This window comes from Geospiza fortis, unplaced genomic scaffold (assembly GCF_000277835.1).
Source record: "Geospiza fortis unplaced genomic scaffold, GeoFor_1.0 scaffold206, whole genome shotgun sequence".
NCBI classification, from domain to species: Eukaryota; Metazoa; Chordata; class Aves; order Passeriformes; family Thraupidae; genus Geospiza; species Geospiza fortis.
The window spans coordinates 6,312,282-6,326,229 of record NW_005054311.1 but is presented as its reverse complement, the minus strand read 5'-3'; the positions used below and the strand labels follow the sequence as shown (position 1 = coordinate 6,326,229).

Sequence of the window (13,948 nt, the reverse complement as noted above, 5' to 3'; positions counted from 1 at the left end):
AAGCCCTCCTGACACTCGCTATTACTCTCTGCTGCTCTTCCCTGTGGGCACCAATAATGCTGCCTGGAGAGTGTCAAAAGTGACTTCAAGCTCTACAGACAGTGGCCCAGGGCATAACGGCCCACATGGTGTTTTCCTTACTCCTGCTGGAGGGGAAAGGTTGTGGGGAGCAGGCAGCTGGTAATACATATCCACAACTGGTTGTGGAGCTGATTGTGGTGAGAGGGTTTTGTTTTCTACAGCTATGGAACCCTGTTTGTGGGTCAACATTTGCTTGGGAGAGATGGGATCCCTCTCACTGAGTGATAGAAAGTTATCTTTGCCAGCAGAATGGCTGACCTGTTAAAGAAGCATTTTAAACTAAGAATGACAGGGGAGAAAGTTATCAGAAGTGCCAAGAGACAGTGAAGGGCAGAGAGGGTTGATAAATAAAGGTCCTGGAGTGACACGACCAAAAAGGATCCCAAAATCAACAAAACAAAGCTTCAGCAGCCTAAGCAGGGTCACCTCCAAAATGCAAGCAAGGATGTGCCTACAAGGCACTATTATGGAGAAATCTTCCCATTCTTTTGGGAAATCAGCATGCAGGGTTGCCCTCTGCAGTGCCCATACACTAAGTCATGCAGTGTGGAAAACAAACATAATGACTTAGTTATCACTGAGCTGCTGTGGGGCTACCATTTTATGGGGCTCACAGATAAGGTGGGATGGATCGTGTAACTTGAGTGATGCAATGGGATACAGGCTCCTTCGGAAGGAGGGGAGGAAAATGAGGAGGTGGGGTTGCCCTTTGTGAGGCAGAACAGCTGGACTATATGGAGCTTTTCCTAGGGATGGATAATGAGCCCAATGAGATCTTATGGGCAAACAGTTACTGAGCACACCAGAGTAGGTGATAGTGTATTGCACCAATAACCAATCATGGTGACTGGGAGAAGAGCCTGAAGACTGGAGGAAAGGAAATGTCAGGGAACTACAGGCCAGTCTACCCCACATCAGTCCTTGAGAAGGTGATAGAGCATATTGTCTACCTAGACTTCAGCAAGACTCCTGACATTGTCCCGTAAGATTCTCATAGAGTTAATAGAGTATGAGCTGGACAAGTGGACAGTGAGGTAAATTGAAAACTGGCCCAAAAGGCTGCACCCCATGGCATGAGGTCTAGGCAGAGCTGAGAGCGTAGCAGTGCAGCAGTGTACCCCAGGGATCACTACTGGCTCCAGTCCTGTTCAACATCTTCATTAATGACTGGGATGATGGGGCAGAGGGTACCCTGAGCAAGGTTGCTGACGACACAGAACTGGGATGAGTGATTGATACACAGTAGAGTCATACTGCCATGGGCTGGCAGGAGCCTCATGTTCAACAAGGGGAAGTGAAAAGTCCAGAGCTGGGGAGGAAAAACAATCTGCAGCAATATATGTTAGATCTGCCCAATGGAAAGCACTTGGTGGAGATGGTCCTGGTAGATCCCAGGTTGAAGACGAGCCAGCAATGGGCCCTTGTGACCATTAAAGCTAATAATATTCAGGGCTGTATGAAGGAGCGTTGTCACAGCTTGTCAGGGGAGGTGATCCTTCTCCTCTGCTTAGCATTGCAGAACTCACACATGGAGTGGCAGGTTCACTTCTTGGCTTCTCAATACAAGAGATATGGACACACTGGAGGAACACCAGAGAAGGACCATGAAGGCGAAGAGGATGAAGAAAGGCTTCTTTCAGTGATGCCCAGTGACAAGATCAAAGGACATATACTGAAACCTAGGAAGTACCACCTGGACATCAGGAAATGCTTTGCAACAGCAAGGATCACCAACCACTCACACAAGTTTCCCAAGGAGGCTGTGTAGTGTTCATCTACAAGGGTACTAAAAGGCTGCCTGTATATAGTCACTTCTAATTACTATTTACAATTCTCACCTAAAATGACCCCCTGCTCTGTAGCTGACTGTACACAGACAATTTCCTATGAAGAGGGACAAACCTGGGCTAAGGTCCTACCTCTCTGATTTACCCCCATTTCCCATATCAAAGTCTTATGACCTTGCCATAATCTCATGGCTTCTAAATATTTACCAGGACCCAGAAGAATCATACTAGATCTAGTACTTCAGTTTTCCTTTAATTAATAAAATTTCAGAGACTGCCTTTCTGTGAAGATCTTAATGTATCAACTTGAATTATAGGAAAACATAGTTATAAGACAGAAGAATAGAAGAATTCATTCTTCTCTGCAAGGTCAAGAAAACTTGAAATAAATTGTTCCTTAGATTTTGCTACAGAAATCTGCCAGGAATTTGGAATGAGGAAATATGAAAGAAGATCTTAGGCACATGACACTTTGAAAAAAAAGCAAGAATTAGGAAGAGATATTTTTAAGAGTTTTATAGTTAAACAATTACATTTATAATGTCTCAGTTTTCCGGCTCTCAATATCTTCTCTTCATGCTTTTTCCCATACTTTCCTTTTACTACTTTCTGTGTCTCTAATCTTCTGCCTTTTCTTTTTCTGATCCAATTTGAAGGTAGAGCACTCCTTCTAGGATGAAATTGCTGTGTACTATTCAGAGCTCCCAGATTAAACATTTATGTTATTTGGTATATTTGAGGCTTCCAAGCTCACTCATGGACAAAAAGTAATGTTTTTCTTGCTGCCCTAAAACCTCTTGGCAACTGTGATGGAGAGTGGAAAGCTCTGCTCCTCTTTTTGATCATCAGAAGCCAAGCCTAAGTCAAAAAGCATAATCACATCTTGAGACCTACATGATGTATACATACAGTCATCTAAAACTGGTTTTCTCAAGCTTGTTTTCTTAGTGAAATTTGAAAGGTCAAAGGTCAGCTATCTCATTTATTTTCTCCAAGTCCTCTTAGCCACACAAAAACTCTCTCGTTGCCTCTGCTTATCCAATGAACTCTTACCAGAACTGACCACTAACTCAGATGCAAGTTTGCAGACTGCACAGTGACAAAGCAAGGCTGCAATAAATAAAACTCTATATTAATAATACTCTCACCCTGCTTTCTCCACAGCAACAGACATATACTATGTTGAGAAGACTTATCGTTAGCTATTTTTCTTGGGAACAATTTCATTTTTTCCAGTATTACATTTTCTGGGATGAGACTTGGAATTTAGAGTTCCCAAATTCTTTAAATTTAGGTAAGATGGACCCTGATGGCCTGCTGATTTTCGTAGATGTTGAATTGTCAGCGTACAAAATGCAACATAATCTAAAGAAATCCTTAGTGTTCATCATGTTCCCCAGAAAAAAATGCCTTTTTGTCCACTTACAAGGTTTGTTTTTCTTAAGTTTCTGTCACTGACATATTTTGAAGTTATTGAACTCAATGAAGACTGTGACAGAGTCACAGGAGAGAATATTTTATCTTGATATTGTTAATGTATTTCATTATCATACTACACACTTCTCATTTCTTCTGCCTTTTTGAAATGCCACCTACATTTATAAAATTACATTACAAGTTCTCAATATTTCCATGAAGAAGCAGAGAAATCACATAAAGAGATGTCTATTAAGAAGTAGGGAAAAACAAAGATTCACTTGACATGAACAGAATTTAACTTATTTTAAAAACAATCCCAGACAAGGTACTCAGTGGGAGGAAAATGTATATATATCTTTTTAAATCTAGTAATATCATGAATATTCTATGAAATGCTAAGTTAATATGCAGTTTCAATGAATTTCAACATGAGATGATTGCAAAAAGAAGTAATTTAAGCCAGTCTATATCACAAAATAAGGAAGCCCTCTTAGTGTACTATTACAATCAAGTGCCAGCTTCCAATTTGAAACATATTATGAATAAAAAGGTGGATAAATAAAATGAAAAATATCCAGGAAATAACAGAAAAATACTGAAGCAAGGTATTACTAGAATTACTACTAAGCAAATAAAGCATTATCTGAAAACCAGTACATGAGTATACACTTTTCTGTTTCCCAGTAATAATTCTGTAGCCTTTACATCTTCTTCAATACTGATGACATCCAAAACTTTTGACTTAGTGATAGTTCAGTATGGTTTTATTCCCATGACTCTTCCCACTGAAGCATGAAAGACAACAAACCACAGGAATATTGCTTGGTTTGCCTAGTTCAAAATACAATCTTAAACAGGCAGCATTAAAACTTGAGGCACCAACCACTGCATAAGTTTCAATCAGCTGAAAGCTCAGCCGAATCAGAAACAGGACATAGGCCTTTTCTGAAACCTGTGTGTGTGCAACAGTGTGGCAGTTTAGGAATGTTATTCTCCAATTTAATGCTCCCAGTGAAACCAGGAGTCTCTTGCTCACACCCTTTTCCCCCTCCCCTGTGGTGGGATGGAGAGAAGAGTAAGATGCACAAAAGGTTAAGATCATGGGATGAGATAAGAATGATTTACTGGAAACAGCAATGAGATAAGAGAAGGAAATGTAACAGCAGCAATACAGAGGGCACAAGAAAGATGTGAACAATTCATATGGAAACAACAATTCCTGACTGCTCCCTCAACCACGCTATGCAGAGCTGGAAGGGACCCCTTCTCCCTGGAGAGACTCCCTTCCCCCCAAACCCCAGCAATGAGGCAAGGTGGTAGACAACAACTTCTGGGTCCTGGAGATGTCCCCTCCTGGGTACTGCAAAAACTAACCCTTCCTGCCCAGAACCAGGACAAACAGCTATAACTGTTCAGGGTTATGAAACACTAAAGCTAGACTGGCTTTGAGCAGCAAGTTGGATAAGAGACCTCCCAAGATCTCTTCCAACCTAAATTACCCTACAGTTATATACCACAGCAAACACTTTGAGCTGAAAATCCTGAAATATTTTGTAACCTCATTTACAAATCTTTGCCCCAGAATTAATTTTTGAAACAGTCTTCTCCCAGAGGATGAAAACAGGGCAGCAATCCATAAAATCTAGGACACAGAAGCACAGTAGGTATGAATTTGTCCTGGTTAAGTAACAGAGCTGATGAAGTGTGTACATTATTCTTATACCAAGTCAACTTACACAATTGAAATATTAACCCAATGGAAAGGATATTTATGGAGACCTGAAGATCTCACAAAGGATGCTAACAGTGAGGTCACCTATTGGCAGCCATAAAATACAGGTCACTTGAAAAGCCATAATCCTTGAATCCAAGTAATGCCGAGAAAGGGCATCTCAAGCCACAATAGCGGTATAAGATGTATAGATATTGCCCGTGTGTTCTAAGAACTGAAAGCACAGTGGCATAAAGTTCTCCATGCTCTCTACTGACCTTTAATCTCTCTTTGTGACCTGGAGAAGAAGGAAGATATAACATTTTTTAATAAGGAAGAGAAGTTTTTTTTCACCAAGTAAAAGGAAATGGGTGATAACCCAAAGCCCTGATGGAAAAGATTCCCAAAGGAAATAACTGAAATAGAAGCAAGAGATCCTCTGTGATCTTGGCCTCCAGAGATATACTGGAGTGAGACAGATAAACTAAGTAATTGAGACAACTGCCTCATTATTACAAGGCAAAGTGAACAAAAAAGACAGCTTGATGACTTTAAGGGGCAGCTAACCTGCAGACAAGTTAGGTGAGCTTTAATTATTCAGGTGATAAGATCAAAGTACAAATTGTAGAGGGACCAGAGACAGCGATCTAGCTAAGGAAAAAAAGTCATCAGCCCAAAAATCCTTGAACTTAGATGGCAGGTAAAGATTTGCAGTCAGGATTCCTGTTGACTAAACTACACGGGCATGAAGTCCCTATGCAATAACAAGCATCTAATTCCCCATGTGTTTAGGTGGAAGGATCACTGGAGGAAATTTAGATAGATATCCAAACTGCTGTAGATTAAAAAAAGAGAGAGATCTGTCAAACTGGTGCAGTCTGGGAGATGGGAGATGGAAAAATGAGAGAACTGCTCTGTCTCACTGTAAAGAGTAAAACCACCTGAGTTACTACACAGGTTTATCAAAGATCCCATTCATTAGTTCCTGCTTATTTTATTTTGCATAAGAGTAAGAGAAGATATTCAGTTACTTCTGATCTAATGGCATGTAATGCATTTTCCTTATAGATAAGACCATTCACATCCCAAGCTCATTGGCATTTTACAACAGAGAAAGACATTTTAGATCCTATTTGACTATTTTATCACTTTCAAAAAAAGTCAAGAAGAATAATTTTGCCTGATGTTCCTTTAGAGGGAAAATTATAGTTTCAGTTGACCAGCACCTGAGGGTCACTAACAGGCCTTGATGGTCCTTCCTCTGGGAGCTCTATCCAGCCTTTAGTCCTGTGTCTTCTGTCTCTGCCATAGACCTATCCAGCAGATACCAGATCTAACCCTGACTTGTGGATTGATTTGCCAGCTTGGCCTTGGACCTGCTTCATTGCCATGGACTTACTTGCCTGATGATCTGCACACTTGGCTGATCCTGGCCTCAGTCCCTGGGTCTGCACTCCTGTCTTGCAGTGGGACTGGGCTCTGCCCAGCCGTTGCATGCTCTTGTCTCTACTGCTCATGACTCCCATTCCTCACTGCTCCCAGACAGCAATTTAATTAGTTCCTGCAGTTTTCCCTGTGCTTTCACTGTCTGTATGGGGAAGGGAAAAACTCTACATGGAGCTGAAAAAGGAAGAATCAAGCTCTAATCATTTTGAAGGCACCGGACTCAACATGCTGTATAAAAATCACTGCAATTCAAGGAAGCTTTAACTGAATCTTGCACTACTTGAAAGCTGTAATGAATCACAGAAAATTGGGTTTGCAGACACAGAAGGTTGTTGCTTACCTTTCAAGAGAAATGGAGAGACTTTGAACTCAAGTGCAGCACTCTTTCAAACCCTTGAAAGATGCAGTTTCAGAACTTCTTAAGTGACCCTGACAGACACGAAGTCCCTCTGGCTGTCCCAAAGGAAGACCAAGAATCCCTGTGTTGTGTTTTTTTCGTTTTATCCTAAAAAACCCTATACAACAAAAGTTCAACAATCTACCCTTTCTATTTGACTTTTTTTCACTTCTAATCTTTATGATTAAATGTTTCCAAGTGACTCAATGTTTTTTACAGATTTCTCTGATCTACTTCCCTCTTGAAAATGATATTAGACCTTATTTTCCAACTTCCACCTAATGATCACTAAGCAGAGTTATAGTTTACTTTGTGCGTCTTAAGTGTTAATATTGCATTACATTGGGATGGTGCAACAAGAGCTCTTTGCTTCCTTTCTACTTTTTACAGTAAATCAAGGAGTCTAAACGTCTTGACTGTTATTTAATTTGTGGTTTGTTGTAGTGCTTGTCATATCTTTCTCTGGAGATCTGCTACCTACATAGCCATTTTGCACTTTTTCACTTAAATATTGTTTTTATTAAAACCTTTATCAATGGGCTAGTTTTTTCTGGGGTAGAGCTGGTTTTCTTCACAGTGTCCAGTATGGGGCTGAGTTTTGGTGTCGGAACCCAGGAAATTCCTCTGGCTGCCCTGGAGGACTCGAGATCCTGCCCAGGGGGCTAAGAGACCTTGGCACAGAGCCCAAGATCCCTGTGCCTTTGATCTTGACCCATGGAAACAATTACCAACCTGTATATGAAGAATTACAAGTCAAAAAACTTTAAGTAGAATGATGGTGAATTTATCACAGGGTGAAAAATAGATTTTTGAGGTTTTTAGAATGGGGGCTTGGGGTCCTAAGATGGAGGAATTTGAGCGTGACTTGTCCTTTTTCCTTCTTCTTCCTAGCCTCCATCTTCTGGGTGACGTTGGCACTTTTAGATTGGTTTAGAGTAGAGACTCACTGTCTAACATAGGTGATAGGCATTGGGAAGTTATGGTAAATAATGTACACACAGTTTTCAGTATAAAAAGATAACACCGCCCCAAGAACGGGCAGCGTGCCTCAACCCGACCTGCCAGACAGACCTGTGATGGGTCAGAGAGAGAATGTTATAGATAAAAAATAATAAACAATCTTGAGAACGAGAATAAAAGAATCCTGACTCCTTCTTCGGCTGCCGGGCTGGGGAAAAGAAGCTTGTACATATCTCAGAGTCACTCTGACCAGCAGAGATTCTGAGATTCTGGATTTGTGCTGAACACAGGGTTGATAATATAGAGATGTTTTTGTTATTCCAGAGTAGGGCTTGCACAGAGTGAAGGCCTTTCTGCTTTCCTTACTGCATTGCTGGCAAGGGGCTGGGGTTGTGTGCTGGGCTGGGAGAAGACACAGGTGGGACAGGTGATCCAAACTGACAAGAGGGATATTCCAGACCACATGATATCATACTCAATATATAAAGTAGGGGAAGAAGGAGGAAGGGGGAGATACTTGGAGTGATGGTGTTTATCTTCCTAAGCAACTGTTATGAGTGATGGAGCCCTGCTCTCCTGGATATGGCTGAACATTGTTCAAAACAATGTTCAAAACAATGAACTAATTCTTTGTTTTGCTTTGCTTGTGCACATGGCTTTTGCTTTCCCTATGAGTCTGTCTTTATCTCAGCCCCTGAGTTTTCTGGCTTTTGCCCTTCAGATTCTGCCCTCAAAGCTGCTCACAGGGGAATGACCAAGCAGCTGTGTGGTGCTTGACTGCTGGCTGGAGTTAAGCCAGTATCAATATCATTCTAAAACTCAATCCTGTCCTCAGCAAAGTACTTGCAGCTTTTCCCAAGTAGGTATCAAATGCAATTTAATAAACATTTTCTCTATCATACTATCTAGAGAAAACCTTATCTCTTTCTAGATAATACCATTTGACAGAATCTCATCCTTCTTGTTTGACAGTATACCACTGATAACTACTCTCTGAAATTATTTCCAAGACAGAGAAGGGTAAAGCATACCATACTTTTTGGTGACTTTTTGCTTCAGCATTTGTTTTAAAAAGAAATATTCTACTGACCTGATGTCAATTAACATCTGCTGCAGAAATATTGGTTAGAGACTAGACTGCTTTTACAGTACCTTCACCAAAATTAAGTTTCCTCTACTTTTCTTTAGGAGTATTTTTGACATTTTTATAAGTCATGAAATATTGCACATCACCTATCACACCTCCTTGAGACTTGTTACCTTGTAACAGAAGGAAATCAAATTGCTTTACATGATTTATTCTTGACAAATCCATTTTCACCATTGTTTAGCATCTTTTTATCTCCTGTGTGATTCCAAGCAGATTATTTGCTCAAGTGTCTTTCTAGGAATCAAATTTAACCTGACTGGCCTATAATTCCCAGGGCCTTTGTGTGTTTTCTGGAAAGATAGACACAAATGTTTCTTCCCTCCCCCTATAATTCATTTACTTTTTATCCTTTAATTCTCAAAGCTCATAAGGGAAGAATCCAAGATTTCTTAAGTATTCCATAGTGAATTAATTGTGCCTGACAATTTGAAAATATCTGACTCATCCAAGATGACTCTAACCTGTTCTTATCCCTCTTCCCCAGTTTTAATTATGCTAGTCTTCGGAGCACAGTCAGCCTTTTATAAAATCAATGCTGAGGAAGAAAAAAACTTCCAACAACCAAACACCAGGCATGTCTGTGTTAGTTTTACCTCTCTAATAATTAATGGGGCAAATATTTTCCTTGTCTTGCTCTGATTCATTACATATATTTTCTTTCATTCAGTTGTTGAAACCATGGTTAATAGCATTTAGTCCACACTTTATTGCAATTTCTATGACCAAAATGTTGCTCAGGGTGAAAACTTGAAAGATCTGTGGGGTGCATGGTATGTGATCTTATTAGTTCTGGGGGCTTCAGACATTTTTGTCTCAGTAAGCTCCTCCAATATTTTCAGCCACAGACTTACCAGATTTTGTTCCTCAGTGCTCAGATTGATGCTTGTAATAAATCAGAGCACAAAAGGACCATGGTGAAATTGGATTTATTCTCCTTTTTAAGGGAACCAGAGTCAGAATACAAGCCTCCCTCAAAAACATATGTTTTTGCAAATCAAAGAGTATAAAGGAACCTTTGCACTGGGGTGCGATGATCTTGTGTGTGAAAAACAGACATGAAAAAGAATGGGTAGCTTTCATTACAGACACTCAAATAAACCCCAGAAGGGAATTAAGCTTATTCAGTACAGCAAAATGTGACCTACTAAGAGAAAGCCAAACAGGACTGAAACAGTGGGACTTTTTTCTTTTTCCTGAATTGCTATTAATAAAGGAATTAACTCCTTAGAAATCTGATATTAGTATCTCTCTGCGTGTTCTATAAATTATGCAAACCTTACCTCAGAGAACCTTTGTACATCCTGGGTTAAAGTTCCTACTCTTTTCCAATGATAATGTTTGAGTAACTTCAAAATTGCTGGATTCACTGCATTATCAGATGGCACTGTCCGGAAGAAATAAGGATATTTTTTCTTATCAGCCAACTCTGGAGTTGTTGCTGCAAATGAAAGCTGGAAAAGAATCAAAGAACAAAAAAAAAAAGAAAGTCACCATAAGTCATCTAGCAGTCAGTAAAAAAGCTTTGCTTTTCTCAGCGCAACAAGACACAATCTCTGCATTGCTGTCATGTAGAGAAAATTCATCTTCATACAGCTTGAATGTCCTACCAGCACCATTTACTTTTAAAGAGATTTTTGAAATATTTTAGCTCTAGAAACCACCTGCTGAAAAATTAAACTAGGAAATCTTAAAAGTCAGTGATGTAAAATCCTCTGTTTAAAATCATGCATCTTGTATATTACACAGAGCAATAAGGCCTAAGGGAATAAATCTCTATGATGAATTCCCCATCAATTTCCCTTTGTAAAAGTTGAGAATATCTCCAAGACAATATTATTTTCTCAAAGTCGTATATATCTTAAATTACTGGGTAAATCTCTAGTAGTACTTCTTCCTGCCTTCATGTACCAAAACAGCTCGAGGTAACAAAAAAACAGAAAATCATTATGTTAGCCAAGGCTGAAACTCAGAAGTTTACTTGGGTCTCAGCTTCCTTCACTGAAGTAGGCCCCCTGTGGTTTGTGCTATAAAAGAGGATTCAATAGCTAAAACACTGAAATTTGTTCATGCTTAGAGAATGCTTATTACAAAAGAAAAGAGGAAACCTTTTAAAACATACAAAACCAAACAGAAAACTTCATTGAATACTTCTGCCCAAGTTAAAGGCAGAATGTTTTTGTGAATGTTTTTCAGACAGCATTTTGAAGAGAATGCCTGCACATTCACATTTTGAAAACTCTCCTATTCCAAAGATACTTCTGGTCATTCCCTCTAGTTCTTTTTAGGCTTCTAGGAATGTACTTCTCAAGCATTTTTCCGGCCAGGACTTTTGGTTGGGGTTTCTTAAAGTACTGTTTTAATGCAAATTGGTTTGACTGACACAAAATAAGCTCCCTGATACAATTATTTAAAGACTTTCAAAATCAATAGATAGTCAGAAAATGTAGGTGAATTCAAGACTATATATCAACCATAGCTTTAAGTTTTCACTTTCTAGATCAAGCATTCAATATATTTCAGTTAGACAACCTTTTCTGAAATTCAGAGTAGACAAGTTTAATCTGAAAAACCAGTTCAAGTCTTTTCCTCAAAAAGAAGAGAAAAAAAATGCTTTCTCATATTCTTATATTCTCTATTTCTTTCTTATAAAAATCTAGATTTACCCTATCAGAAACAGGACTTACTCTCTGTCTGATCTTAGACTCACAAAGAATATATTGCATTGTTATAATGGCCTGAATATAGTTTGTTTTCCTAATTGAAAGAAATCTAAACAACTTAAAGTGTTTATAATCTGGACAGTTTACAGTATACCATTCAAAATAGAAGATCCTTTCTCTTCACTGGTCAGGAGATAATGAATAATGTAATTGTCACGTAATTCTGACGTAAAACATTTTTAATGTAGCAACTGGACTTTCACTAGATTTCATGAAAAAAGTGCAATATGAGGTGCTATGATATATTGCCATCTTGATTTTCCAAAACCATTCCCATAAGGAAAGAAGAATGAACATCTGCCAGGTAGACCTACTCAGGTTTTCTATTTAGCCTGGTAGTGCTGAACATCATGCACTCACTGCTCAATGAAAGTGGAAATAAGGACCAGTACTGCTGACTGAAAAAGAGAGAAAATTTGACATTAGAAATCCAAAATGAAGAGGAATACCTCTCAGCAGCCCAGCTGCTTGCAGCCTGCTCACTGCAAAGAACCTGGCTTTTCAAGTTATTATGGGTTTGGATCAAACATAATTGGATTGATCTTAAGAAAAAGAAGTGAAGAGCAACACTGAAGGAACAGTAGTGGCAAGAAACATCAGCAAAGTTCACCTAGCTCAGATTATTAAATTGAATGGAAATTTTTTTCTGATTAGTAGTACAAAGGTCCATAGTAATGAGAAGCATATCTATATGTATGAGCTGGCTTTAGGGTGAAGATTAGTGATATAAGCAAGACAATTCAAAACCATCCTTTGTGATTTTTTAGTGACTTTAAGGGCCTAATTTAGTATCCTAATTGCTCAAATTTCCATGGAAGCAAAGAAGCAAAACATTACCTTTCTTCATTGCTTACAGAAAGATGAAGTCTCATAAGAGATTTCTCAGCCATGTGAGATGAGATGAGACAAATCCAGGTTTAAGTGCAAAACTAATGACATCCAAATTACAAAAAAAAAAATCCTCTGCATTTTGTTTTTAAATAAAGTGGGTTTTTTTAAATAAAAAATGGGAAAATTTATTGTTCAAACAATTCTCATATTGTAGGATGTATTCAGAGGTCTTTCAAGCATCGCATATATCATGGTTAGTCTCATTCTGGCCACTTTGACAATTAATAAGACCCTTCTAAGAGATGGAGAAATATCCTGAAAAAGTTGTCATTAAAAATATCTAACTTTCCATAAAATTATTTTTGTAAGAGTTTGGGACATGCAATGAACTTAACCCTAAAATAACCAGCACTCAACATTCTGCTTTGAGAGGGTCAAGGATGAAAAATGAAATAAAACCTCATTATGTTCTAAAAAGTGTTAATAAAAAGATCATGTTAAGAAATGAACTGAAATTTTGGAAAAAGTATATGAGATAGCACAGCTATATGGAAATATAAGGAAAATACTCATAAAACCCCCTTTATTTAGTGTGATAAAGCAAGTAAGATAACAACACACACCACTCACATATGCATTAAGATTGTACACCCCTTTTTAACTGAGCATTTTTCCTCTGTATTTTAGGGCCAAAGTTGTTTATTCATGGCTGATTTGAAACTTGCGTATTGAAAGACTTTTAATAGCTTCTTAACTTCATTCTACAGGATTGAAAGCCATCCTGCTTTTTTTTTTACAAGAATTTATTTTGATAACTAAGTTATTTAGCAAAGACAATCACATTGTTCATACAATTCCTTGCAAAATACAAAAGTTCTATTTTTCACATTATTGCATTTTCAAAGCATACATATTCGTGCACTGCTCTATTACTTTTGTACAGCTGTCTATACTTGCCTGTCCGTGTTCAGGAGGAGTGAGAGATAAACATTTATATGCAGGATTATAACTCAGCAATAAATACCTGTGGGATGTATGATGTCATTCCTTCACAGAAAATTACTTTACAGAACTGCTAAAAGGTGATGGCCAAAAGTCCAACTTCAAGAAAGGATGAACGAAAAGAAAAAAAAGTTTTTTAAAGATGTTATAAAGCAGAAGACACAGAGGACAGCTACTGGTTGATACATCATAACTCTGTGTGTGGCGTTTGTGTGTGTGCATACATAAACAGGCTCTGTGCATATGTGTATGTAGACCTAAATTTTTAAAAAACTTATATATATTATATAAATATATATCTGTTTGAATGTTGTCAGAAAACCCTGCATCTACTTCCTAGACTATCTCTGAGAAATCTTTCTTTAGAATATATTTAGAATATCCTGCTTCCAATTTGTGAGCAACTTAAATGAGAACTTTGTGAACTTAAAATGAGAATATGTA

At 38.4% G+C, this 13,948-nt stretch overlaps 1 protein-coding gene across 1 annotated transcript in view; it reads right to left on the bottom strand.

The window, feature by feature from the left end:
• GABBR2 (gamma-aminobutyric acid type B receptor subunit 2) overlaps window positions 1-13,948 on the bottom strand; it is a 462,692-nt gene that overhangs the window by 264,465 nt on the left and 184,279 nt on the right. Inside the window, 1 exon segment of the mRNA XM_031055642.1 lies at window positions 10,232-10,402. Within this exon segment, the coding sequence (XP_030911502.1) occupies window positions 10,232-10,402 (171 nt within the window).